The 26,819-nt window shown below is 43.8% G+C and overlaps 1 protein-coding gene across 5 annotated transcripts; it reads right to left on the bottom strand.

Annotated features, from left to right (window-relative positions):
- DET1 (DET1 partner of COP1 E3 ubiquitin ligase) lies at positions 1-26,811 on the bottom strand. 5 transcript variants are annotated; one of them, XM_032392084.1, is made up of 6 exons: positions 21,398-21,487; positions 16,433-16,474; positions 14,382-15,474; positions 11,428-11,615; positions 4,057-4,248; positions 2-1,090 (listed from the first exon to the last, which is right to left on the bottom strand). In XM_032392084.1, the coding sequence occupies exons 3-6, from the start codon at positions 15,462-15,464 to the stop codon at positions 901-903; spliced, it is 1,653 nt and encodes a 550-aa protein (XP_032247975.1). In that variant the 5' UTR covers positions 15,465-15,474; positions 16,433-16,474; positions 21,398-21,487; the 3' UTR covers positions 2-900. The 5 variants fall into 5 exon arrangements, with proteins under 5 accessions (XP_032247974.1, XP_032247975.1, XP_032247973.1 ...); XM_032392082.1 differs by lacking the exons at positions 16,433-16,474; positions 21,398-21,487 and adding an exon at positions 26,682-26,811; XM_032392081.1 differs by lacking the exons at positions 16,433-16,474; positions 21,398-21,487 and adding an exon at positions 21,769-22,071.
- Positions 26,812-26,819: the final 8 nt, after the last annotated feature.

Raw genomic sequence — 26,819 nt, 5'->3', positions numbered from 1 at the left:
AGCTGTGACGGCTCGGTCGTCCAGGAACAACCGGTCTGACGTCTTCGGCGACGCCAGGAGCCTGCCAGCTCTCCCCCCAGTCGCGGGACGTGCCACACGGCGTCTGCATGTGCTGTGGCCAGAGAGAACTGCTCGCTCCTCCACCCGCACGACACAGATGGCACAGACGGGAGCATGCTTCCTCATGACAGTGTGCAATTATGCCCAGTGCCTCCAGCTGTAACAATTACCAGGAGAAAACCCCAGGGAAGGAAACAGGCCTGGCCGAGAAGGCTCTTGCACACTGGCACACACCACTAAGTTCTCCCCAGGGTGGCTGCAGGAGCCACAGCCCCCGGCCCCTTTCACGGTCCTTCCCGGCACCCACAGAGGGGAAAAGCATTCGGTGAGCGGTGAGATCAGGACATAAGGCAATCATCAAACGGGATATATCTAAGTAAGAAAATACCAAGGCTTTATTATTCTTTTTTTTAATATAAAGACAGCCCTGTTGTCGGCCACATGGAAGGATGTGCACAGTTCCCGAGAGTCAACAAGACATCCCTGCTTCAGACCGCATATACCATAATGCCAAAGAACGGACGCCAAGGGGGAACGGGGTAATGCTCTCATCTTCATAGCAACAGAATGCAAAATAAGACAAAAATCAAATGGACTTAATTAATGCTGGACATTCCCACAGGGAAAAGACCAGAGGACTTTCAATCAATCAGTAGTTGGAGACAGTAACAACTCCATTAGGCTGAGCCACCCTCGCTCCTCTCTCTGGCTCTCCCCCCGTGAGGCACCACAGTCTGGAACCAACAAAGCTGGCAGCCAGGAGCTCTTGCTTCAGAGTCCACCGAGATAAGCAGGGGGCAACGTCTTGGAAGACCAGATAACTGGGCTTTGGTGAGGCACCTACGTGCAGCAGTGTCGCATATGGAAGTTGACAACATACTCAGCATTAGTCCTCTGCACTGAAATAGCAAAAGGCTCAAACGGGTGAAAGGTGAAGGCAACAAGGCGTCGCACTGTGTGGTTGATGGGGCGGCCCAGTAAGCCTGCCTGGATCTCAAACTTGAGCAGACCAGAGTCCCGGGCATAGAACCTGAACAGAACAAGGAGAAAAAGAGAAGACGGTATAGATATTCACCACCATCTTGAAATCTGCACAGCATGGGAATGCAGCAACTCGTTATTTAATCTTACAGTATCTCCTCTTCATCGGCCCCAGGTTACCAGAAATGCAAAACCGCCTTCGTCTGAGCAGCTCATTTTATGCACAGGGGCATTATGAATTTTACTGTGCTGTCCTGAATCATTGGGTCATTTCTCTTTCCCAAGATGACCCTTAGTCACAGCCTTAACTACAGCCTACCCTTTTCCAGAAAAGCTGCCCCAAGACTGTCTAGGCCAGGCTAGAAATGAAATGCAAGCCACGTGTATACTTTTAAATTACCAGGTAGCCACATTAAAAAAGGTAAAAAGAGAAAGGTGAAATTAATTTTAGTAATATATATTTATTTAACCCAATACTGGTATCTAAACTATTACTGTTTCAACCTATAATCCAGGTAAAAAAAAAAAATATTAATGAGGTATTTCACATTCGTTTTTTGTATTAAGCCTTTGAAATCTGATGTGTGACACATGAGCACGTCTCAATATAGACTAGTCACATTTTAAGCGCTTAACAACCACATGTGGTGAGTGGTTACTATCCTGGACAGCGCAGATCTTGGCCCATATTTGAGTTTTTCATTTTTAAGAATATATTCTTTTGGAAGGTCCTTCTTTTTCACACACAAAAACAAAATACTAAGTAGTTTTTCATTTTTCATCTAATACTTCCATTCATCCCCATACTTAAAGACATTTTCCCATACGCAAAATAAGCGTCCTTGGGTATCAGGAACTAGAGATGTTCAGGGTTGGGGCTGAATTAAGGGAAGTCCTAGAAAATGAAGAGCTCTGAATTACAGAGGTCTATAACTTCCCTTTTGGAAAGCAAACATATGGCAGATATAAAGATATTCATAGCCTCTGACTCAATAATCCCATTTCCATGAATTTATATCCTCAGAATTTAATTTAAATGGAGGACAGAGTGATATGGATAAAGACGGCAACTCTAGCACAGCTCCCATGTAAAGATGCAGGAGAATAAAGGCTCAGTGACAGGGGACTAGTTCAGTCAACTGCGGTACATCTAACTGAGGGAATAATATGCTGTCATTAGGACTGTAACTCTGAGGACTATGTAACAACACACACAAAAAAGCAGGCTACAAAGAACGACGCTAACCAGGATTACAACAATGTCCATGTGAACATGCATACTGACAGAGACTAGAATGGAACATACAATACAGGTGTTCAAGTCATGGCATTTCCTCTTCCAATGCCTTTAGTATGCTCACATTTCTCATTTTATATTAAAAATAAGTGAAAAACCCCTTTAGTCAGCGGCAATAGGCATTCCCAAATTTGTTACTTAGGTTACTCTCTTTTCAAACTAGAAAGGCAGGTTAGAAAGGAGAGGAATGTATCTCATGCTACCTTGACAATATCAAATGAGGCCCGTGATACACTTTTATGGGTGAAAACCACAGTCACCTTACCCACACAGTCCCCAACACACAAAGGGCTTGTAAGGTAAAGTGGGTTGTTTGAGCTTCTAAATCTAACTACCAGTTCACAGGAAATGTGCGAGGATGAGAGAAATCGTAAATACTCCTCCAGGGATGCAGTGAGCAGACTCCAGAATGTGGGCAACACTACAGGACAATTTCACTGCCAGGAAAATAAGAGGGAAGCAGAACCTATAGGATAAAATGGACTTAAGGGAGTAGCGACCAAATGCAATGTATGATCCTGATGGGAACAAATGGAACCATTAAAAGGATATTTACAAGACAACAGTAAAATGTGAAAACTAGATACTTGGTGGTCGTCATAAAGTTTTGATAATTTTCTTAAGACAGAATAATGGTATGGAGGTTATATTTTTCTAAGTCCTTATTTTTTAGAAATTCATGCCGAAATATCTATAAGTAAAATGTTATAAAATCTGAGATTTGGTTCAGAATAATCAAGGGTGGCAGTTGGGGGGCTGGGGAGTGGATGGAAAGAGATGACAACATTGACCATGAGTTGATAACTGTTAAAACTGGGTGATGGGTACGTGCAGGTTCATTATATTCTTCCACGTTTTATATGTTAAAAAAAATAAATTTATATAATTTATAAATAAATCCTATAATTAAAAAAAAAATTAACTGGTTTTTGGAACATGGCTGCAATTTCCCAGAGGAAATACCATGAGCGGTGATTAACTGTTTAGAATGTGTTACACAAGCCCATTTAATACACAATGAAGCTGGATCATGAAACACTACCCACCACTGTTTCCATGTGAAAAAGGCTTTCCACTCTCCAGCTAAGGGTTCCAGGAACACACCTCCCCTGAAATCACCCCACAGGTGGTGGTGGTACCAGTTCCTCTCCCTAGGACCTAACACAGCACACAGAACAACACAAGCTCCCAAAACGGAGAGAAGGAGGGGTCTGTGGAGTGGACATTTGTGAGGGAAGGACTTAGTTTTCAAGGTTCTAGCAATAACACAGTAGTCTACACTCCAAAATTTCTCAAGTGAGGAAGCAGGAGTTTCTCCAAAACCTGCCTGTTCCCCCAAATTATCTCTGCTATCTTTTCTACTAAATAACATGAGGGGATAAAATCATTTGAGTGAAATAAAATTAGAAAGTCTCAACTATAAACACTACTACGCAATGGTGTGTGCTTTCCTACCCTGGATACCTTTAAAAAGGAACAACACTTATCTGAATTGGATGTTTTGATGAGAAGCAAAGAGCAGAACTACTTAATTTATGAGACTAGTGCCTACATGATCAAAAGCACTCACCACATTATAGAAACAGCCTGTCCTTCCAATTCAACCCATGAGTACAAGTGGGCACAGTCACAGTGGAATGAGGTCCAAGGAGAGAGAGAGAGAAAGCGGGCCATCTTTAGCCCTTAGGCAGTTAGCAGCTGAAGCAGTGATGGTGTACCTGATAGGGTGATCTCCACAAGTCTTGGGTCGCTCCATGACAGACACCCACTTGTCATCGTAGCTGAAGAGAGACAAATCAAGGTAGGGGCTACCGCTGTAAGACTGGGCACTGATGGGGAGCTGGCCCAGCAGCCGGCGCACTGCCTCTGTGTGCCCTCCATACTTGGCATTTACAATAGTGTCTTTAAACCTAAAATAAAGCACCAGTGAGGAAGGCTGCGTTAGCAGGCACGCAAAGCTGCCCTGGATTTTAAATTGATAAAACATGTCTAAAAACAACTCATTCTGTAAATAGAAATCTAGATAGTGAAGGAAGTCAGAACTCTCACATATCCCAAATCTGCCTGGCTACAAATATTCTCAGAAAACAGAATTTGAAGTGGGAACATTAAATTACTTTAGAAAAGTTAACAAAGACTCTCCAAACAAGTTTAAAATGAGTGTAACTATTCTATGACAACACTTCTGATACTCAAATCTACTTCCCCCAAATAACAGCCTCAGCATTAGAAAGGAGTTACAGAGAGCAGAGAATCCCATGGAGAAGAGCAGCCTCTCTCTGACTCTTCTTGGGATCAGTTATAAGCCAACTTTCATCAAAACTTTTGATAAATTCCTTATCCCTCGTTTCAAGTCTCGGAGCTAGCTGCCTGTACTCCCACAGAAACATCGGTATCTAAAGACCAGGAACATGGACACAGAGTCACGTATCTCACTTACTTTTAGTAATAATAACAAGAGAGCAATTTTTTCTCACAACTGTCATGAATACCAAATTTAATACCCTTTGACCAAGTATTTCTACTCTTCTAGAAATTTACCCGAAGGAAGCAATCCCACATGCAGAAAAATCTCTGTGCACATTCAATACAGCACTGTTTATGACAATGATAAATATATGAAAAATTAAAAACCTACTGGAAAACTGTAATTTTCAAAGATTACACAGTTACAGAGAAAATGTTTATCATAATGGTAAGTAAAAGAAACAGGCTACATTCTGTCTACACAGTATGATTAAAAAACAAAGAAAAAGGGGCGCCTGGGTGGCTCAGTTGGTTAAGCGTCTGCCTTCGGCTCAGGGGATGACCCCAGGGTCCTAGGATAGAGCCTTGCATCGGGCTCCCTGCTCAGCGGGGAACCTGCTTCTCCCTCTCCCTCTGCCGCTCCCCCAGTTTGTGCTCTCTGGCTCGCTGTCAAATAAATAAAATCTTAAAAAAAAAAAAAAAAAATTCAGGCCTAAAAAAAGACAAAGAAATATATCAAAATGATAATTGTGTTTGTGTAATCACATTTTGATTTTAATCTTTTCACTTTCCCATAGCTTCTTAGAAAGAATGTCAAATATCAGTAATATATTTTTAAAAATCTCTATATCAGAGCATATCATATGGTATAAAATTCAAGGGGAAAATAGTATTTTTAATCCAGGGAGAAAATATAACATTTCATCCCTGAAATTAATGGAATGAAAACTAATGAAATAAATTTAAAAACTTGGGGCTCCTGGGTGGCTCAGTTGGTTAAGCGACTGCCTTCGGCTCAGGTCATGATCCTGGAGTCCCGGGATCGAGTCCCGCATCGGGCTCCCTGCTCGGCAGGGAGTCTGCTTCTCCCTCTGACCCTCCTCCCTCTCATGCTCTCTGTCTCTCATTCTCTCTCTCGCAAATAAAATCTTAAAAAAAAATTTAAAAACTTGAACGTTCCCAACTTTGTGGAGACTAGAAAGCTTGATGAGATGGGTTCTGATTTTTGTCTTCACCATTAACCTGTGATATTGGATGGAAATCAACAGTTCTCAGTTTCCCCCAAAGAAAGCCTAGCTCTCAGTACTGCTTTTCTATTACTCCTCTTGACAGTAATTTTCACAGCCTCAGTGTAAATCATAAAAATAAATCTTGGGCCAAAGAGAACTTCTTTCTTTCCCTTTGGATGAGCTGGAATCAAAGACTGTGGATTCTCTGGTTTTCAGCTCCTTTTCAGCCAAGATCTAGTACTACCTCTCACAATCCACACTCTGCCTTGCCTAGCTCACTGGCTTCAAATGATGGGGGCTGGCCCACGGCTGCATGATGATCATAAGTCACAGCCTCCACAACAATCTCTAGGTTGAAGCAGTTCATCTTCCCCAGAGGCACTACCAGCTCCACTCTCCGTGCTCCTCACTGACAAAAACATGAAGCAGTTATCCCTGGGACGTCCTCTGGCGTTTAACTCCTGGCTCACTGTCACTCTGCCCAGTTATGCCTCTCTTCAATTCATGGGGACTTCTAAATTCATAGAGATTATCCTTCCAGCACCTCCAGTACTAGGTCCCACAACCTCTCCTACACTTAATCAATTCCTCCCCACCTTTTCCTAAACCATCAGCTTCCCCCCAACTACACAGTTTCAGACTATTTCCTGTACCATGCTTTTGTGGTTTATTTTCCAGAGGCTTCCTTAGAAAAGGTACAGGAGAGGTAATTTTTTGAGAACTTTCATGTCTGAAAATGTCTTTTTTCCACCCTATTGGATATAAAATTCTAGACTGGAAATCATTTTTTTCACAGAATCCTGAAGGCATGATTTTATTGGCTTCAAGCTATCTGATGGCTTATTTTTTAACATGTGAAATGTATGTTCTTTATACAAGTTTTTACAATTTTCTCTTTCTCCCCACTGTTCCAAAACTTCATTTTTAAAAGATTTATTTATTTTAGAGAGAGAGAGATAGACCGTGGGGGGAGAGGGGCAAAGAGAGGGAGAAAGAGAATCCTAAAGAGGTTCCACATGGAGCCCAACATGGGGCTTGATCCCATGACCCTGAGACCATGACCTGAGCCAAAATCAAGAGTTGAACACCCAATCCACTGAGCCACCCAGGTGCCCCCTCAATGTTCCAAAATTTCATGATGATATGCTTCAGTATGGGTCTTTTTTTCATTAGGTAGTTGATGGAGCTAATAAAGATTTAATAATTATTTATCTGGGGGCAAAAGCCATGATTTGCAGCACTTGCCACTTTCTGTGCTGTAAATCCTACTGCTATGGTCAATTTCAAGGTACCAATGTGACATCGTTGAATGTGGGGCTATTGAAAGATGAGCAGTAGTGCTTAACTAGATAGTATTTTCACCATACAGATAAAATAGATACAAATACACTCAAAAGCATAAACAACAGTAAAGTAACTACAAAATAATTTTTTTAATTAAGGACATGATTTTTTTTAAAAGATTTTAATTATTTGAGAGAGAGAGAAAGAACACGAGCAGGGGAGGAGTAGAGGGAGAGGGAGAAGCAGAGTCCCCACTGAGCTGGGAGCCCAACGTGGGGCTCAATCTCAGGACTCTAGGATGATGACCTGAGCCGAAGGCAGACACTTAACCAACTGAACCACCCAGGCGCCCCCGAAATAATTAATTTTTAATAACGACCGCATTTAGCAATAGCTTGCAAAAATCCCTGAAAGCTTAATAAACTGGCTCTCATGAGCCAGTAGGAGCCAGTACTAGCACACCACTGAGAGGTCCTGCCAATCTCGAAATTTATGTTCTTCACGACCGGAAAATTATTTACATTATTTCCTCCCCATCATTTTCTCTACTGCGCCTTGTGGAAATAACCAGATATTGGACATCCTGGGCAAATTCTCCAATTTCTTTTCATCTTTTCTCTCCCATTTTCCTACTTTTATCTGTTTATTCTATTTTCTTGGAGAATTCCTCAACTATACCTAACAAAGTTTAAATTTCTCTTCTAGGAATGTTTTTTTTTATAGCTTAAATTATTTCAGTGATTGCAATGTTGTTCCTTTATTCTTTCTACTGTTTGTTTTATTTTGGTCTCTTTCAAAATAAAGATTTTCCTTACGTAACTCATGATCCTTGGTGTCCCCCTTCTTTTTTTCTTGAACATTTAGTCTAACCTATAATGGATCACTTTCACTTATTTTTACTAAAAGATTACTGGAGACTGTAAAATTGCGCATTTTAGAGCCATGTGCTCACAAGAAATAAAAAATACTTCCAATTTATATACACATTGTATTTTCAACGCAGCAAAGCATGAAAAGCATGACAAGATGGTTAATGAAATGTTACATTACGATACAGTTCTGTGGGGGAGATAAAATAGATATACGAATTCAAACATAAGAAGAAACAATGTAAAATTTCAAATAGTATTGGCACAATCTGCTCTCTCCTTTATTTTTTGTTTGTTTACTTATTTATCTGACAGAGAGAGAGACATCAAGAGAGAGAACACAAGCAGGGGGAGTGGTGCTGAGCAGGAAGCTCTCTCCTTTTTATATCAAATACTGAATACCAAATTCCTATGGCATCTAGATTCCCCAGGGTTATGTTTTAAAGTGTTGAGTTGGGGCGCCTGGGTGGCTCAGTTGGTTAAGCGTCTGCCTTCGGTTCAGGTCATGATCCCAGGGTCCTGGGATTGAGCCCCAAATCAGGCTCCTTGCTGAGCAGGGAGTATGCTTCTCCGTCTCCCTCTGCCTCCCACTCCTCCTGCTTGTGCTTGCTCTCTCTCTCTCTGTCAAATAAATAAGTAAAATCTGGGGCGTCTGGGTGGCTCAGTCATTAAGTGTCTGCCTTCGGCTCAGGTCATGATCCCAGGGTCCTGGGATGGAGCCCCACATCGGGTTCCCTGCTCGGTGGGAAGCCTGCTTCTCACTCTCCCACTCCCCCTGCTTGTGTTCCCTCTCTTGCTGTGTCTCTCTCTGTCAAATAAATAAAATCTTTAAAAATAAATAAATAATATCTTTAATAAATAAATAAATAATAAAAAATAAAAATGTTGGGTTATACACCATAAACTTATACAATGTTATATGCCAATTATTTCTCAATAAAGCTGGGGGAAAAAGGCTTGTAATAATTTTATTTTTAAAAATCAGTATTAAATATACACTGAAAATTGCATTTTCTGCAATTATTCAAATTTAACAGCAAAAAAATTTTAAGATCAACGTAAAAATTAATGTATGAAGATATCTACAGTTGATCAAAATCTTTTGGTGGTATGATACAAAATTCTGAGGATCACAAAGCTGGAACTCCACCTTTCTTCTCAACCTTTATCTTCTCCTTATCTAAACTCCTGAGTTCCTACAATTTCACGTAATTCCAGATGCATTCTGAAATAACTCTCAAAAAACAGCTTCTTCTAATTACTGGGTGATTTTATTCATTCAACAAACACATAATGAGCTGCTCCCACATGAAAGACACTGGCCTAGGTGCTATGGGTACAGCAGTGAATATAACAGACGAGAATCTCTGCCCTCATGGGAGTTTACTTCTAGTGACTTGATATTTTGTCTCAGCCAGCTGTACCCAGCTTTGTAATTAGTTGATAATGATCTGCCTGATTTTAAAGCTATCTTAAAAGAAGAAAATTCGGGGGCGCCTGGGTGGCTCAGTCAGTTAAGCATCTGCCTTCACAGCTCAGGTCATGATCTCAGGGTCCTGGGATCGAGTCCCATGTCGGGCTCCTTGCTCGGTGGGGAGCCTGCTTCTCCCTCTGCATGCCGCTCCCCCTGCTTGTGCTCTCTGACAAATAAAGAAAATCTTACAAAAAAAAAAAAGAAGAAGAAGAAAATTCAGGGGCACCTGGGTGGTACAGCTGGTTAGGTGTCCAACTCTTGGTTTCGGCTCAGGTCCTGATCTCAGGGTTGTGGGATCCAGCCCCTCATTGGGCTCTGCACTCAGTGCAAAGTCTGCTTAAGAGTTTCTCTCTCCCTCTCCCTGTGCCCCTCCCCCTACTCTCAAAATAAATAAATCTTTAAAAAAAATAATAAAAAGAAGAAAATTCATTCCAAAATGAAAAAAGCAAGTTCTGATCCATGTTCTGCCTCCAAAAATCCTTCTATACCGAACAGAAATGCTTATAAGGCAGAAAATTTGTGTGAACCAGAGAAAAAGGAAAAGGCAAGTAACTTGTCTGAAAACCAATATCCATCTATTTCTAACTGAGTACTACGCTTTTATATAAAGATGATGCCACTACATTAATGTATCTGCAGTTCATTTTTTCCAGTGGCAGTGATGCTCATTCTGAGTCATCTGTTCACTCTGGTCTGACCTATCTTGAAATCTAAGGCAGGTACTTTCCCTAACTGGCTAGAGTTGGCGGAGCAATTTAGTTTGTGGCGTCCAATAAGGCACTGACTGACTAGAGTAGGATTCAGCTTGGGCCAATGGCCCAAAGTAACCATTCGTTTCACAATAATATACTCATAATTACATCTGAAACTCTGGTTCATAGGAAGACCTGGCTGATGGGGGGTATTAATTTAGAGTGACCCAGGTGTTTGTGGAGGGACTCCAAGTATGAACATCTGAAGGTCTCTTCTTTGGGTTGGTCAATTTCCCTAAGGAAAAATCTCTAACCTCCTCCGGGAGGAGCATAAGCCTGGCTGCCAAATCTGATAAAGGGGACAGGAATCTTACTTTCAGTTTGTTGGTTTTCACTTAATTCTTGTTTTTAGCATGACAAATCTCATCCCTATCTCAGCTGTTCCTCATGAACGTGAAACCAGAGCCTACATGGTTCAGTTTCTCCAGAGACTAAACCTCCAGCCTTCTGCGGAAGTGAGGAAAAGACAGTCACTTGGCAGAGTAGCTTAGAGAAGGGGGCTAGAGGGCCTGATTAGTCCTTTCCAGACCTTCACCCAATCCTCCTGTTTAAGACTACATCTTAGGTATCTTCAGAGGTACCTAGGGCTTCCAATTCTCCAACTCTTTCCAGAGTTCTCCAGAGCAAGGCAACTTGTTTCTTGATGACTAAGCTCTGCAGTCTTAAGTTTTTGTTCTCTGAAGTGTGCCAAGTTGGTTGCCGATGATCAGTTAGCTTCTCAGCTCCCAACACCGATTCAGATCTCTCTCCTGTCGCCAATCATCTCCTATCTCCAATGTCTCTCCTCTCCCATTCTCTTTGCTCTTGTTATATTTACACCTCTTACTCCTTTATTGTCATTTTAGTGGGGTTTGGGGGTGGAGCAGAAACAAACACATGTGTTCAACACATCATGTTTAACCAAAAGTTCTAAAATTATTTCCTTAGTCATTCACTCAAAAAATACTTAAATGCTTGATAGGACATCATGAAAATACAGCAATAAATAATAAAGACACGGTCTCTATCTTTCTACAGCTCTTAGAGCTCTCCTTCGTCTAGGACGAATCACAGATAATGCACAAGTAATTTCACAGGTGCTGAGAGACAGAAAGAGGTTCAGGATGACCCAAGGGGCTACAACGGGCAGACCAAACCAAAGCGAGGCGGGCAGAGAGAATACAGAAAGGGTTTTTGGAGGACATGGATTGTCTAAAGAAAAATTAAGTCTGTTAAGCCCAGTGGAAGAGCTTACCGGCGCTGGATCTGCCTTGCGAAATTGTTGCTGGAAGCTGAGCAGGGAAACTGGACTTCACTGTGTAGGGTAGCGTTACGGAAGAGGTCACAGAAGTTCTCAAAGAGTTCTAGAAGCTCATCTGATGTATTCTCAAACACGGCAATCACCTCTGTTGTCACCATATTGTATACCACAAAGAAAGATGCCTGCAGAAGAACAGAGAGAGCTATGAGACAGCTAGGTATACTGCCGTGCCTTGGAAACTTACCACTTGGTTGAGAATTCAAACAAGTGAAACAAGAAAACACTTCTGCTCCCACACTAGCATAAAAACATGGCTCCAGGTGGTTCTGGGAGAGGAGGAAGCCGCGGTGCACTTTATCATTCAAGGGCCATCAGTCATGGCCAGTACTGCTGGATTTACCACCATATCTGTGCTGCTGGAATTACTGAGCTGGCCTGCGTATATGTGTAGAAAGGGTTCCAATCTTTCATTTCTGACTCTGCAAATTCAACATTTTTCCTTCCTAGTATTTATTCCCTACTTGCTCCTCAACCCAGCCTGAAATAAAAAGCACTTTTTTAAAATGCCAGATTTAATTTTCCCCTGCTGAGAAAGTGATTGGTCACCTGTGGCTGCCTGTTGGCAAATTATTTTCTCTTGTATACGTACAGTTGAAAGTTCAATTCAGGGACATTTATTTTCCCTCTTAAGATTTCTAACACGCAGAGAGACACCTGAAGTACACTGTGTCCTAAAACTGCCCAGGCAAGTTGTAACCAAGCAGGGAACTGCTGCTGAACAAATGAAAAATCAGGGAGGCATTTTCCTTTCTTTCTTCATAAATGTTCTTTCAGCCAGGAGCATTTGGAAGATACATTTGAGATTTGTAGCAATTAAGATCAAAGGGGGAACCTGAAAAGCATTCAAATGCCATAGGTGGCAGAGTTACTACCTTTCCTGAATGGGCCCCTGGGTCACTAGCCCTCTAAACCACCAGTGCTCTGCTCTGCCTAACAAGGAAGCTCCAGGAACCCCTGGGTTTTGTCCCAATGAATGTGGCAATGTGAATCAATCTGCAAGCTTTCAACAGGACTCTAGAAGTTTTCAGAATGTTAAGATTAGTACTCCCCCTCCTACGACGGAGTTTAAGTCTCCATCATCAATTCCTGGAGCCACATGGCCCACCTGTTTTACTAGTCATTAGTCATTCCCAGAGCTTTCATTACATGACTTTTGCAGTCACCTGGAAATTAAATATGGCTGTAAATTAAAGAGGCTGGAGAGTAACCTGAGAATAATACCCATAATATTAGCAGGGCTTTGTGTGTAGATGCACTTTTTCTCATTAACCTTATTGGAACCTATCAAATTAAACTGGGGAAGGGGGTAGGAGGACAACTAGGGCAAATTGGGTTTAAAGTTACAAGCTCTGTAAGCAAAACACTGAGCACTAGTACTGAGTCCAGCCAAAATTTATTAGAGCTACCAGAAATAAGTGGGTCATGTTTTAGCAAAGGGAAGAAGGATCATCTCAAATGCGGCTATCAGAGACAACTTATTCCCTCCAAATGACAAAGGTAATTATAGCTCAAACCTAAATAAAAGATTGACTCATGTCCTTTCTATAGACCTGGACAACACTTTAACCCTCTCAGGGCTCCACCAGGATCCACCATAAATATGTGAATATAAAATTACACATACCTTACTAGCCTTCCCTCCAGGGCAGACTGGGAAATACAGAAGGGGACAGAAGTCAAGGGTGTCACTACCAATCTCCCATGACACATAAGATGGACCAGACGCTCATTTGTGATGGTTCAATGGGCAACTTCATCATTAACAGGGAAGAAAAGAATCCAGAAAAACTAATCTCCAACCATATTACTCCCCACCACCCACCTTTTTTTAGAATATACAAGCTATGATTCAAAAGAAAAATCCTGGAAAGCATTTTACCATGGATGGCTGGTAAGGTCTTAGGAAATAGTGTCCTGCAGTCTCCTATGACAGAACCAACTGCAAGCCAGTGGGAGATACGAGGCTCAGCCCTCTTTGTGGCTGACTGGTTTGCTCTCTCTTCTGAATCCCCAAACTTGTTATCTAAGGAGACATTCTGTAAACAGGAGAACAGGGAGCAAAGGTACAGAAAGGTAGGTCTCTTTCTCGACCAACACTAAAGTGGAGAGCTTCTCAAAGAGAAATGCCCCAAAATAGCCTGAATTACAACACGGTGTTTCAACCCAAGAGTCTTGGAAGGTTTCTGTGCCCTTAACACCACTTGATTCCCATTTGAGAAACAGCTCTCTCCCCTCCAAGATCTTTCATCCAAACTGAAATACCCTAGGACGTACAGTCCTGATGATTCACTTGGGGGAATCAGAAGTTTTGGCTTCCTTTTAATCTTTTCACTGCTCTACAGCCTATGGTCCAGCACATGGGCAAGGTCAGGGTAAAGTCATAAAACTTAACGGCCAGATTAACTTACCTATTAGTTACCTCCTAAGGATTTTATGAAGAAGTATACTGACATTAACCACTTAAGCAGGAAAGGCCAAATTTTTAGAAAAATTTTTCGGTATGGTGGGCTCATTCTCACTCCTAGATCTAAAGCAGTCAGACCAACAAGCACAGTCTCACAAAGTCAAGGCAGGATTATCCACCGGTAGTCCAAACTTTGACCCTGTAGCACTTGGGCTTCTTTCTCAAGGGAACTGAAAATGCTCTGCAGAAGAATTAGGGTAATAATCACCGAGCTGACCACCCACATATCAATGACTTCAGTTTTAGCTTCCATTTTTCCAAATAAGTACATGTGGCCAGAGAAAAATGGAGCTATTTTAAGTTTGAGGCCCAAGATAACAAAAATTCAAGAGCATGGAAAACGCGAATTCCTGAGAGGCTGGCTATAGGCAAAGAGAGAAACCTTCCCATTTTACCAAGGGGATGGGAGGAGAGCACTTCATACCTGTGATGGATCTGTGACCCGCAGGGTTACCACGTCCTCACTGGTGTACTTGATAAACAGATGGTTTTCGTCCAGAAGCTGCATTTTCCACATGCGCAGCTGCCGCAGCTGGTCAAAATACTGGAAGAAGCGCCTCTTGGCCATCGCACTACCATCCTGCTCTGCCCGGCGCCACAAGTACACGAGCAGCCGGTGTTTCAGGGAGTTGATGAAGGGGTCTCTGAAAGGGTTGGCCATGCCCGTCTGACTGTCCCGCTGCACCTCCGGGCAAACGGCTGACACGGTGAGGAGGTCATCCTCATAGCAGAAGCGGCCGATGGTCCTCACATCAATGAAAGTGCCTTCAGGGGTCACCTGGAAGACGTGGATCGTCTGCTGCTGCACCGACAAGATGGCCAGGATGTTTTTGTACAAGTACAGCCCCTGGTTGTGCGACAGGACCACTTTATCACACTTGAAGGTGCGGGTATCACATAAGCGGCCAGTGTGAAGGTCAATGATGTGAAGGGAATAGTCCTCCAGAGGGGACCGTGGGTTGGGGGTCACAGATTCACTGTTCCGATACACCTCGTAAAAAGGAGGGTGCGGCTCATCCGGGAGGTAGGCAGCTGAGCCCACGATGACACATCGGCAGTCGTCGGTGAAGAGGCTACACTCTCGGTTCAGGTGCTCCCCATTGGCGGCTACGTTGGTAATATGCAGCAGGACAAAAAAGCGTTCAAAGAGCCGGCCGCGGATGTTGACTGACCGCTGGTCATTGCCATTGGACAGGATCTCCCCCTCATAGCCCTGCAGTAAGTCCTCAGCTGCCTGGCAGCCCTGGTATTCATAGATTTCAAGAGAGGTCTGGTCTGAAGAGAAAGCAATAAAGTAGCGCCCATCAGGCGAGAATTTACGCAAGAAACAAGGAGGCTTTTCAACATTGACGACTGTGAAGTTGGGGAAGACATTCTGGTGGAATACTCGGACCTGATGCCAGTGGGTACCTGCCTTGCCTGAGCTGATTCGTCGCTGTTCCAAGCGGTGAATGACATTTTGGTTCTGGATTCTTCGAGGTTTGATGGTGGAAACATGATTATCCATTATCACATCTCTGCGTGGAAAAGTGAAGTCAAGAAAGCAAAACAAAATTGACCAAAACATAAATATACACAAATCAAAGAGATTTTCCTCCTTATACCCCGGACCTAAGAACTCGCAGGGTGACAGTGATCAGCATTTCTCCTTCCTAGATTATAGTCAGAAAATGGTCCTGACATTTCTGATTCTAAAAACAGGTTTGAGGGAAGGACCTAATTCACTAGGAACACCTTCAAAGCACTCTTAGCTGTTGGGAATATTCAACAGAATAAACGTAGAATTACATCAAATTTGTTCAGTGTAAGAGTAACATTTAGTGCACGTTCATTAAAGAAATGTATTTACTGGCTGTTAGGATGTCCATACTACCCTGGGTGGCTCAGTCAGTTAAGTGGCTGCCTTTGGCTCAGGTCATGATCTCGGGGTCCTGGGGTCAAGCCCCGCATCGTGCTCTCTGATCAGTCAGCAGTGAGTCTGCTTCTCCCTCTCCCTCTGTGATCTCTCTCTCAAATAAATAAAATCTTAAAAAAAAAAAATGTCCATACTACCCAAAGCAATCTATAAACTCAATGCAATCCCTAACAAAACCCCAATGGTGTTTTTTGAAAAAATAGAAAAATTCATCCTGAAACGCACATGTAATCTCAAGGAACCCCAAACAGCCAAAACAATTTTGTAAAAGAACAAAGTTGGAAGACTCAGACTTCCTGATTTCAAAACATATTACAAAGCGAAAGTAATTAAAAAAAAAAAAAAAGTGTGGTACTGGCATAAAAACAAATATAACAATGGAATAGAATAGAAAATCCAGAAACAAACCCTCACAGATATAAACTCAAGATTCAGGAAGTTCAGAGAACCCCAAATGTGATAAACCCAAAGAAATCCATGCCCAGACACATTACAGTCAAACTTAAAAACTAAAACACAAAGTAGAAATCTTATAAGCAACCAGGTAGATGATATATTACCTGGAGGGGAACAATTCAAATGTCTGTGGATTTCTTGAGAAACTGTGGAGACCAAAAGGAAGCAGAACGTTTTGAATTGCTCTTCTGGGTAAAGAGTCAAATCTCAGCTAAAAAAGCAACTCTTCAGATTTTTCCCTACCTTCCCAACCATATCAACTCTCATTCTACCCTATTTTATTTTCTTCAGCCCTCGTCACATTTTGAAATTATCTTGTTTACTTTGTAGTATCTGTCACCACACGACCCCAGGGACCCTGCCCAATTCTAGGTGAATCCCATCACCTAGAGCAGTACCTGAGGCACAGTAAGTACTCATAAAACATATTAAATGAATGAATGGAGCAACATTCCAACATGGGCCTTGCAGGATCAAGAATTCACTAGGCAAAGTAAAAGAGGAACATTTCAGAAAGAAGGAAGCCTAAAAAATACACTTGGAAGGAGTGTGGCATGATACATTTGGGAAACAGAGTAATCCCAAGTGGTTAGAGCCCAGGAAGCACAGAGTGAGTGATAAGAGAGAAACCCAGAAAAGCAGACTGGAGCCAGGCTGGAAAACACTTTACAGGCCCCTCCACGCCACACCAGCTATTACACATTTTAAGCAAGGGAGTAACTGATCCAATCTATATTTTAGAAATAAAAACATAACACACAATGTGGTATTTGTATATATTGTTTCCTTCTAAAAGGAATCTGAAATGCTTTATGTAAGTATAGATGCTATCTAGTCAAGTTAAAGATGTGCATACCTCTATGACTGACTAAACTAAATTTATCAAACTGCTAGTCACAACTCATTAATGAGGCCCTGAAATCAATTTAGTGGATACAGTTGACATTTTAAAAAGTGGAATAAAATAAAAAATACCACATTGTATCACACATAGTAAGGGTAAATACTATTTCACAAAACTTGTTTCAATTGCATATATGAATTCTATGCACTGGGTGAGGATATAAAATATATTTCATACTGATCTAGACTACAGCAAGAGAGTGCTTACTGCCTGACCTCAGGCCAAATCTTGTCTGTCTGCTTGTTTTTTGTAAATAAATTTTTATTGGAACACAGCCATTCCCATTCATTTACACGTTACCTATGGCTGCTTTTGTCCTACAAAGGCACAGATGATTAGTTGAGACCAAAGACCACGTGGCCCACAAATCTGAAATAATTACTCTCTTGCCCCTTGCAGAAAAAGTTTGCCAACAGCTGATCTTGAGCACTGGTTCCTAACTGGGGCAATTTTGTAACATCTGGAGACAATGTTTGGTTGTCCTAACTTGGGAAGGAGGGATGTTATGAGTGTCCAGCAAATAGAAGCCAGGAGTGTTGCCAAACATCCTACAGTAAACAGGACGGCCTTCCACATTTAGACCAAGATGTCAATTGTGCTAAGGATGAGAAACCCTGATCTAGAGAAATGTCCGCACATGAGTAACATGAATGTCTGCAGCAGGATTGTTAGCAACAGCAAAAACCGACCACACTCCAAATGCCCATGAACAGAAGACTAGATCAATTCTTCCAGGCATACTCATGCAGCGGAATCTTATGAAGCAATGAATCAATGCACTACAATTATATATAACAACCTAAATGAATCTCAGAACACAACAATGACTGAAGAAAGCAAGCAGCAGAATATTTTTATGTGATTCTCTTTATATAAGCTCCAAACAATTTCTAGTTTAAGGCTATCAATATATATGGTATACAATTACAGAAAGCAAAGGAATTTATAAACGTAAAATTCAGAACGGTGGTTACCTGTGAGAAGTAAGAAATGGGATGGGGATTGGGACACACTGGCAGCTCTGAGGTTGCATTTTTTCTTGAATCAGCATTCACTGTACTGTCATTCTTTAAAGATTACATACACTTTGAAAGTATTATTTGTACTTACTCAAAAAAAAATTTTTTTTTAAAGATTTTATTTATTTGACAGAGAGACACAGCTAGAGAGGGAACACAAGCATGGGGAGTGGGAGAGGGAGAAGCAGACTCCCACCGAGCAGGGAGCCCGATGCGGGGCTCGATCCCAGGACCCTGAGATCACGACCCGAGCCGAAGGCAGATGCTAAACGATTGAGCCACCCAGGCGCCCCTCAAATTTTTTTTTTAATTAGAAAACAATCATCGTGAAGAGAACACTAAGGTAGGACAGTAAGATGAAGCCAGATGTACAGAGAAACGCATACCATGTGGACCTGCAGAACTGCCAAGCTTCTAATTTGGCCCTGATTTTTCTCAGCAGACAAAGAAAAAGGAAAAAACAGTTACAGAATCTGCACAGCCAATAAGATAGAAAATAGACACTTGGAAGAAGCACAGCTCTTCCCGCCACTGTTAAAAGCAATCTCTCTCATAAGTTTTCTCAGAGGACCTTGGCTTGATAAAGTGAGCAATATCCTCCATATCTGAACAACAAATATACTGAATTTCGCACAGCTACTCCTCGTAACAGTGACATTGTTGCTGTGGTTATTCTGATACAGCCTAAAAAAACACACTATTAAGATTTAAGCATTTCAAAATACCAAATAACACACAAAACTGCTTCACTCAATCCCTGCCCAGGGCAACCCTGCCAACCTAAGATGGGGGCTAGAGTCAGAGAGGGTGACCAGAATGGGAAGACAAAGGCAGATAAGGCCCAGGAATGGGAGGACTAGGCATGAAATACCATCTAGCAGACAAACTGCTGCGTGGGATCAAGTACACCACAGTGGTTCAACTTAGAAAGAGCCACTGATCATATTAAGCAAAACAGATGCTTAATTCTAAGAAAATTGATGTACACTTTGTATAGTCCCATCTTAAATTCTCTGATTTGTCTTCTTAAGGGAAAGACACCAGTAACTGGGGTGAAAGGTGTGAGGCTGTAGGGTAAGCGGAGCTGAGGACCTGTTAGCTTCGGCTCCAAATTGTACAGAAAATCCTCACTGAATTTCCTAACACCTCCTTCAGCATGCGCGCTCTCTCCCTCTCCCTACACACACACACACACACACACACACACACACACAATTTTATATCACACAATTGTGATTTTGAGAGACATGGTGGAGTTATTTAAGACTTTTTCAACTTGTTCTCTTACTGATCTGATTATAAAAATAATACATGCTCATAAAAACTCAAACACTACGGAAAAAGTATGAAATGAAAGTCCCTTTGGGGCACCTGGGTGGCTCAGTCAAGTGGCTGCCTTCAGCTCAGGGCATGATCCTGGGGTCCTGAGATCGAGCCCCGAATTGGGCTCCCTACTCAGCGGGGAGTCTGCTTCCACCTCTGCCTCTCCACCTTGCTTGTGCTCTCTCTCTTGTTCACTCACTCTCTCTCTCTAATAAATAAAATCTTTCCTGAAAGAAAAAGAAAGAAAGAAAGAAAGAAAGAAAGCCTTCTAGTCACTGTGAGAATTATGATGAAAAAAAGAGTCAGAATAACTTATGATATTTTCCCAAAAGCTGGCCCTCTCCCAGCTCCCCTAGTCCAGTGAATGGCCCAGCTACTCTCCTGCTCTCAGGAACCAGAAACCTGACCGTCTTCCTTGATACCTTTCCCTCCGCCCCCTGATCAGTCATCAAACTCTGGAGGTCTTCTCTCGTACTAAATAGCCCTCTAATCTTCCACTTATCTCTATCACAACCTGCCAGTCCTTATCCAAACTTTTAAAATTTCATGTCTGCGATACTATACCAGTTTCCTACCTAAACCCACTCCTTGCAACAGCCAATGATCTTTTCAAAATGCTTTTGTGACCACGTCCTTTCCCCTACTGGTTAAAACAGGATGGTATCTTCCCACTGCTGTTTATGATCAGAATCAAAATCCTTAACATGCCAATCAGGGACTCAAAGGTCTCAGCTCTGCCTCTCCATCCCCATTTTTTCCCATTAATTCTAACCATTTCTTCAACAGGGATCCCACCTCCTGCCTCAGAAGCTTGGCACTTGCCGTTAACTGAAATCTAAAAAAGCTCTTCTCCTCCCTTTGCTAACTCCAATTTCAGACATCAACCTAATTATCTCTTCCTCAGAGAAGTCTTCTTTCACCTCCCCCTTAGCTCAAATACCAACCTAAGAGCCATATCTTGCCTTCACAACACCTGTCATGCTTGCAACTTTGTCTCTGCATTTCACTCCTACCTGTGGCACTAGATGGTGAGCTCCTGACCAGTACACATATTCTGTCTGCCCCATCACCGTACTGGAAACATCTTAAACCTCATTTCCTGTACGTTGGACCTGCCTCACTCCAAGTTCTTTGCCAACTGAGGTATCCACAGGGGCTGTTCCCTCTGCCTAGGACGTCTTTCCCCAAGCCACTGCATAGTTTCTCAAGTTGCAACATCTCCTCCAGGAAGTCTTCCCTGATCATTCTCTCCAAAGCAGGCCTCCCCATTACTTTCTCGGTCTTCTTCATAGTAACTGCCACAGTGTGCATACCTACTTTTACTTGCATGGCTGTGTTTAATGATGGGAGTCCCCCACTACACCGTACTCCCTAGACAGGAAGCAACCATGTCCACTTCGGTCACCTCAGTTTTCTCAGAGCCTAGCAATGGGGCTGGCCCCTCGTATGCGTTCGGTACGTTATTTATGAATGGAAGAAGAAGGCCTGGCTGAATGGGGCCACTAGCTTGTCGTGTGGTACTAAGCAAGTCCTTTCCCCCTTGCTGCGTCTCAGCTTCCCCACGACGGTCGGTGCACACACCCCTCAATAAGTTGTGACGGCTTCCAAAGCGGTAAGGGGATACCGAGGGGCGGGCATACACACCCAAGGGGGCGCCCCCGGAAAGAGAAGCCCGGGGCGGGGCCTCAATGGGAAGGGAACGCTCAGGGAGGGCGGGGGCCGCGGGGCCTCGGCGTCTCGCGGGGAGGAGTCGGGAACCCGGGGAGGCCTCGGTGAAAGCCTGACGAGCTTGGAGGCTGGCCCAAGAAAGGAGAAGTCCTCACCTGTACGGTCCTGGTTCAAAGGGCCGGGGAGAGGGAGCCCCCGGCCTGCTCGACGCGAGCCTCCCCCAGCCCCGCCCCCGCCATGCCTCCGGCCCCGGCGCCCGGGGCTGCAAGTCCCCGCTTCCGCTTGCCACCGGAAGTGCGGCGCAGCGAGAAGAAAAGCGGGAGAGAGCGCGGCGGCGTCAGCGGACACTGAGAGTATTACAGCGCTCCCTGGTGTCCGGAGGGGGGAATCGAAGCCACAGGGGCCCAGCAGCTGCGAAGGAGAAAACCGAAAGCCCTAACCTGGGCATGTCAGTGATCTCTTAAGGTAATGTTTCGGGGCCTGCTGGACACGTTTGCAAAAACATGGATAAAAATTAATGTTTCACCTCTTGATTAGATGCGCCCTTTCATCGGCGGAGGAACTATCCGCTCTGTGATGTCCGCTCCTGCGCAGTGAGTGCTTGGACCCCCAGGACTGTATCCTCCTCTGAACATTCGGGCCAATACAGTTGCTGGCTCATAGTGGAAGTACAGAAAAACGTCTTGCGTTAACCTAGTCCCATAACCTTTACTTGGACAGCCGGCCCCCAAATTTCCCACCGTCGGCCTCCTTCGGATCATTCAGTTCTCAGCGCCCGTGACTGCTTCCGATTGCTCTCATTCCACGGCCACTTCATGCTATTTTTTGTGGTTTTTGTTTTTTTTAATTTTATCTATCTACTTGTCAAAGAGAGCGAGACAGAGCACAAGCAGGGGGAGCAGCAGGTAGAGGGAGAAGCAGGCTCCCTGCTGAGCAGGGCGTCCAATGGGGGACTCGATTCCAGGCCCCTGGGATCCTGGGATCCTGGGATCCTGGGATCCTGACCCCAGCCGAAAGCAGGCAGACGCTTAACCGACTGAGCCACCCAGGCGTCCCTCACGCTATTTTTTGTTAGCACTCATCACTATCTGATATTACCCGGTGTGTGTGTGTGTGTGTGTGTGTGTGTGTACGCGCGCGCGCAAATGTCTTTTTTTGTTCTGTTTCCCTTCGCCCTGCTAGAACGTCAGCTCCGTGAGGGCAGGGATTTTGTCTTATCTTCTATCCTCGCCTACAACAGGGTTTGACGTCCTGCAGGTGCTGCATAAGGATTCAGTCCATGAATGAGTGGCTCCGCCCACATTGTTCACAGCAATCCTAGGAGGAAGGAATACTAATTAGCCTTTACTGATGAGGACACAGACTCAGAAAGCGTACGTGGCTAAGAGGAAACAGGCTGGGTTCTTGGCCCAGTCTTGACATTTCCCGGCTGAGCGTTCTCAGGTACTGACTGCAGAGTCTTCATTTTTTCTTCTGGGAAATGAAGATTTACCTGCCTAGTGATGTTATTTAAAAAATTAGAGGTGCTATATTTGAAGTGCCTGGCACAGCCTGGAATGTCCTAGATGCTCAGTAAAGTTTCATTGCAGTTACCCAAGATCAACTCCCTTGCCCACCCATGATGAAATTGAGACCCCTAGAGGGACATGCCTTGTACAAGTTCATACGAACACAGGCAGCAGAACTGAGACCGTGACCCAGGACTTCCATCTCCCCTTTTCCAGGGTTCTCTCCCCCACAGTAGCAAATTCTGACTCTGCCATTTGGGTTCCTACATGTTAGGCAACTCACTTACCCTCTGCCAGTCTGTTTTCTTATATCTAAAATTGGGTAATTATCTGACTTGAGCACTGGAGAGATCACATAAGAGAATGTTGTTTAAACTATCAAATGCTACTCCAATGGAAATGTTTGGGGCCTGCTACCTCTGTGCTGAGCCTGGTCATTAAAATCAGGAGTTTTACTGGTACCAGAAGAATAACTGAAAAGAAACTCTACCACAGTCTCACACCATATACAAAAATCAATTCAAAATAGACTGGGGGCACCTGAGTGGCCCAGTTGGTTAAGTGTCCAACTCTTGGGGCCCCTGGGTTAAACATCTGCCTTCAGCTCAGGTCATGATCCCAGGGTCCTGGGATCGAGCCCTGCATCGGGCTCCCTGCTCCGCGGGAAGCCTGCTTCTCCCTCTCCCACTCCCCCTGCTTGTGTTCCCTCTCTCGCTGTGTCTCTCTCTGTCAAATAAATAAATAAAATCTTAAAAAAAAAAAGTGTCCAACTCTTAATCTTGGCTCAGGTCATAATCTCAGGGGTGTGCTACTGAGACCTACCTCAGGATCCACAATGGGCGTGGAGCCTGCTTGAGTTTCTCTCTCTCTCTCTCTCTCTCCCTCTGCTCCTCCCCCCTCTAAAAAAATAGACCAAAGACCTAAATGTACAGGCCAACCTATGAAACTCTTAGAAAGAAACATAAGCATAATTCTCTATGACCTTGGATTAGGCAACAGTTTCTTAGATATGACACCAAAAGCACAAGCAACCAAAGGAAAAAATAGATTAAATTGAACTTCATTAAAATTTAAAAATGTTAGGGCGCCTGGGTGGCCCAGTCAGTTAAGCGTCTGCCTTTGGCTCAGGTCATGATCTCAGGGTCCTGGGATCAAGCTCCGAGTTGGGCTCCCCACTCAGCAGGGAGTCTGCTTCTCCCTCTCCCTCTGCTCCTCCCCACTGTGCTCTCTCGGGCTCTCTCTCAAATAAATAAATGAATAATGTTTGTGCTTCGAAAGACACAAGAAAATGAAAAGACAACCCACAGAATGGGAAAAAATATTTGCAATTCGTATATCTGGTAAGGGTTTAGTATCAAGAATTTTTTTTTTAACTCTTGTAACTCAACAACAAAAAGACAAACCAACTGAAAAACAGGCAAAGGATTATATATACAAATGGTCAATAAACACACGAAAAGGTGCTCAGCATCATTAGTCATCAGGGAAACAAATTCAAAAGCATTGTGAGATACCATTTCACAACCACTAGGACAGCTATGATTTTTAAAAAGGAAAATAATAGGGGCGCCTGGGTGGCTCAGTCGTTAGGCGTCTGCCTTCGACTCAGGTCATGATCCCAGGGTCCTGGGGTCGAGCCCCATGTCAGGCTCTCTGCTCAGCTGGAAGCCTGCTTCTCCCTCTCCCACTCCCCCTGCTTGTGTTCCCTCTCTCACTGTCTCTCTCCATCAAAATAAATAAATAAAATCTTGGAAAAAAAAAGGAAAATAATAAATATTAGTGAAGATGTAGAGAATGGGGATTCTCCTACATTGCTGGTGGACATGGTACAGTCATTGTGGAAAATAGTTTAGCAGGGTTTGTTTGTTTGTTTGTTTGTTTGTTTTAGAGGGAGGAGGGAGGGGCGGAGGGAGGGGCAGAGGGAGAGAGAGAGAGAGAATCTTAAGCAGGCTCCACACCCCAGGCAGAGACTGATGCAGGGTCTCAATCTCATGACCCTGAGATCAAAACCTGAGATGAGATCAAGGGTTGGAGGCTTAACCGACTGAGCCACCCAGGCGCCCCCGTAATGTTTAACTTCTATTTAACTTTTACTTATAAGAATGTCTTTAAAATCCTCTGACTTCCCACTATTGTTCTTGCTATTTGTCGATTTAATGCAGAGTCCGACACGGGGAGCCTGTCACACTGTGTCACACTGTGCTTACTGGAAAATCTGCTAGTAGTGGAGGAGGCCTGAGGTTGTCTTTCCTGCTGGCCTTTTCCAGGAAGTGGATTTCACTTCATTGCTCTCAGAGTCAGAAGTTATAGAGGCGACCCAGAGGCAAGACTATGACTGCCTGAGAGGTCTTTGCAAGAACTTTGCCTTCAATTCAGAATCAAATAAGGAGCCACAGGAAGGCTCTGAGCAGACGAATAGCATAAGCAGGGTTATGTTTTAGAAGGTTCACTCTGGCTGTCACAGGGAGAGGGAACTCTTGAGAGTCCAGCCAGGAGGCTACTGCAATAGTCCAGGCAAGAGGTAATGGTCACCTGGATTTAAGTGATAAAGGTGAAGGTGGTAAGAAGTGGTCGGATTCGAAATATACATTAAAGGTATATTGCCAATGGCTTGCATAAGCAGTGTGAGACAGAGAAATAGAAGAGACAAACATGTTCCAAAGTATTGGGCCTAAGTAACTATGAATGCTTTTACTCAGAGAGTAATAGTATCTTGAATTGGGCAACGTTTAAAGCAGCTACTTCTGTTTTGCAGCTACTGATCCCCAAGGCCTAACACAGTGCCAGGCACAGAGGCACGCAATAAAGATTTGCTGAGTGCTGATACCAGTCTTCTGTAGATGCAGGGCTGTGCCTCAGATGACACATGTGATTCCGCAGCTCTTCAGCCTGCCTCTCCCAGATGCTCCAACTTCTAATTGCCCACTACCCCCTCCCACTGTGCTCCCAGCCCAGGAAGAACATTGAGTCCTGAGCCCCCACCTCAGCCCGTGCTCCTCTGTCCTCTCAGGAGTCCCAGGGCACACCGGGTCCCCAAGTGAGTGGGCTGGTGGAGTGATAGGGAGGGGGGCCTGGAGGCCCTGAGAGCTTTCTCTCCTCTCACTCTGTCCTCCTGTGGCTCTTCTGCCAAGGCTTTTAGCAACTCTGCTCGGTATGTGCATTAGCCACGAGAAGAGGAGATGGGAACAAAAGCAGGATGAGAGGCTCTTGTTCTTTCTCCCATTCTAGAAGAAGCTGGCTGAGCTCTTTTCACCTCTATATTCAGTGGCAGACATTTCTTACCCTAAGTAATACACCACTGCCGCCCCATCATCCCCATCATCCCCAGCACCAACATCATCATCCCCATCATCACCAACACCATCACCATCATCACCATCATCATCATCAATCCTTTTGTGAAAATCATCACAATCACCATTTAGTACATATTTACTGTACACCAGACCCTGTGCCAATCATTTCACCTGCATTATGTCATTTAATCCCCCATGAGTTTGGTATTGTTATCCCCATTTTACAGATGCAGAAACTGAGGCTCAGTTTCACTTGACCCTCATTTAGGTCCCCCTACTCTATTCTCATTCTGCAAGGCTCATTTCCTTATAATAAGTCCTGTATTGTTGGGGCACCTGGGTGGCTCAGTCGGTTAAGCAGCTGCCTTCGGCTCAGGTCATGATCCCAGGAGGGTTCTGGGATCGAGTCCCACGTCCGGCTCCCTGCTCAGGGGAAAGCCTGCTTCTCCCTCTCCCCTCTGCCTGCCTCTCTGCCTACTTGTGCTCTCTATCTATCTGTCAAATAAATAAATAAAATCTTAAAAAAAAAAAAAAAGTCCTGTATTGTTAATTGCAGGAAATGCTCAGTTTCTGCTTGTAGTTCCTCAGCCTTCAGATTCCGAATCCAAATTCTTATCAACTGTTTGAAGACGTACCTTCCCTCCGTGCTCTGGGCTAAATGCTTCCTGCCCCCGCAGTGGTTTTTCTTTGTCTTCGGGGATCCTGCAGCCCTTAGTCTTTCTTGCACAATCTTCCCACTGCCTCAGGTACCTATGCTTAGGCAACAGGATGAG

This window comes from Phoca vitulina, unplaced genomic scaffold, assembly GCF_004348235.1.
Source record: "Phoca vitulina isolate PV1807 unplaced genomic scaffold, GSC_HSeal_1.0 scaffold65, whole genome shotgun sequence".
NCBI classification, from domain to species: Eukaryota; Metazoa; Chordata; class Mammalia; order Carnivora; family Phocidae; genus Phoca; species Phoca vitulina.
The sequence above is the reverse complement of the archived record's forward strand: the minus strand, read 5'-3'. Positions and strand labels throughout refer to the sequence as shown.